At 45.5% G+C, this 1335-nt stretch overlaps 1 protein-coding gene across 1 annotated transcript in view; it reads left to right on the top strand.

Annotated features, from left to right (window-relative positions):
• Nucleotides 1–960: 960 nt before the first annotated feature.
• Nucleotides 961–1335, top strand: part of LOC119592966 — a 1297-nt gene continuing 922 nt past the window's right edge. Inside the window, exon 1 of the mRNA XM_037941853.1 lies at nt 961–1329. Within this exon, the coding sequence (XP_037797781.1) occupies nt 961–1329 (369 nt within the window). The remainder of the gene's footprint in view (nt 1330–1335) is intronic.

The raw sequence follows: 1335 nt of genomic DNA, 5'->3' as shown, positions 1-1335 counted from the left end.
GCCAGGGCAAAGGAGGATACATTATCTCATCCCTCAACTGGACATGCAGGAAAAGATTTCAGCCCAGTGGAAGCCGAGTTTTCACAACCCCATTTCATTGATGCCACTACTCAGGTACACTCTCTTGATGAATTAGACACAGATGAACTAGCCCCTGGGTCTTGAAAAGTATGGCAGGTGATTCTGTCCTCCCTCCAGATAAGGCAGACGTATTTTTAGTAGATAGCTATTTTGTAAGTGAGCAACAAAAGGAACTCTGTAAAGTTTTGCGGAAGGTGCTCGGTATACAGCACCACATTATAACGACTACAGACCAACCTGTGTGTTAGGCAGTAGCGTCTGCCTCAGGCAACCAAGGAGTTGATACGAGTGTGACACAATTTTGAAACAAGGGGTGATTGAGCCTTCCACGTCACCCTAGCTCTCCCCGATAGTGCTAGTGAGGGAAAAAAATGAGTCAGTTAGTTCTGTTAACTACCGGGGCTTGAATCATGTCACTGCTGCCGATAGTTATAGTTTAAGGTCATAGACAGCTTGACAGGCAAGCTATGGTATACCGTACTGGACAGTAGAGCAGCATACTGGGCAATAGAAGTAGCTGAGGAAGAGAGGCCAAAAACAGCATTTACTGATGGAGCAGCATGACTCTTCCAGTTTCAACGAATGCCCTTTGGGTTATCCACGGCCCCAACTACCTTCCAGAGGACGATGAATGTTGTGCTGTCGACTGTGCTTGGGAGACACACGCTAGCATATTTGGACGATGTAGTTGTGGCCAGTAAGACATTTGAAAGCCATCTAAGTAATCTTACTGAAACACTAGAGCTGCTGGATGAGGCTGGTGTGAAACTTAATCTTGCTAAATGCCTCTTTGCAAAGCATCAGATAGAGTTCTTTGGTTTTGTGGTAGGCCCTGATGGAGTATTACCCAATCCTGATAAGGTTTAGACCATAAAGGATATGAAATGTCTCAGATTTATATGTGAGGTTTGCCGCTTCCTGGGGGCATGTGGGTTCTTTCGGCGATGTGTTCAGGGTTTTGTCAATGTTGTTCATCCATTGACACAACTTGCAAAGAAAGGGGTGACATTCACATGGTCACCAGAAGCAGAGAAGGCCTTTCAAGACCTTAAAGCTGCCCTTGTGTCAGCACCTGTTTTACGTCTGCCTGATTTTGAGCGACATTTTGAAATTCATACCAATGCATCTGCACAGGCTTTCGATGCAGTTCTAATTCAGCACAGTGATAATGGAGAACCGCAGGCTGCTTCATATTGGTCGAGGATATTGAAGGATGCAGAGTCTTGTTACCCTGCCATAGACCTTGAGGCTCTT

Source organism: Penaeus monodon, chromosome 31 (assembly GCF_015228065.2).
Source record: "Penaeus monodon isolate SGIC_2016 chromosome 31, NSTDA_Pmon_1, whole genome shotgun sequence".
Classification (NCBI taxonomy): Eukaryota; Metazoa; Arthropoda; class Malacostraca; order Decapoda; family Penaeidae; genus Penaeus; species Penaeus monodon.
Note: the sequence above shows the minus strand (reverse complement) of the source record. Positions and strands in the feature narration are given on the sequence as shown.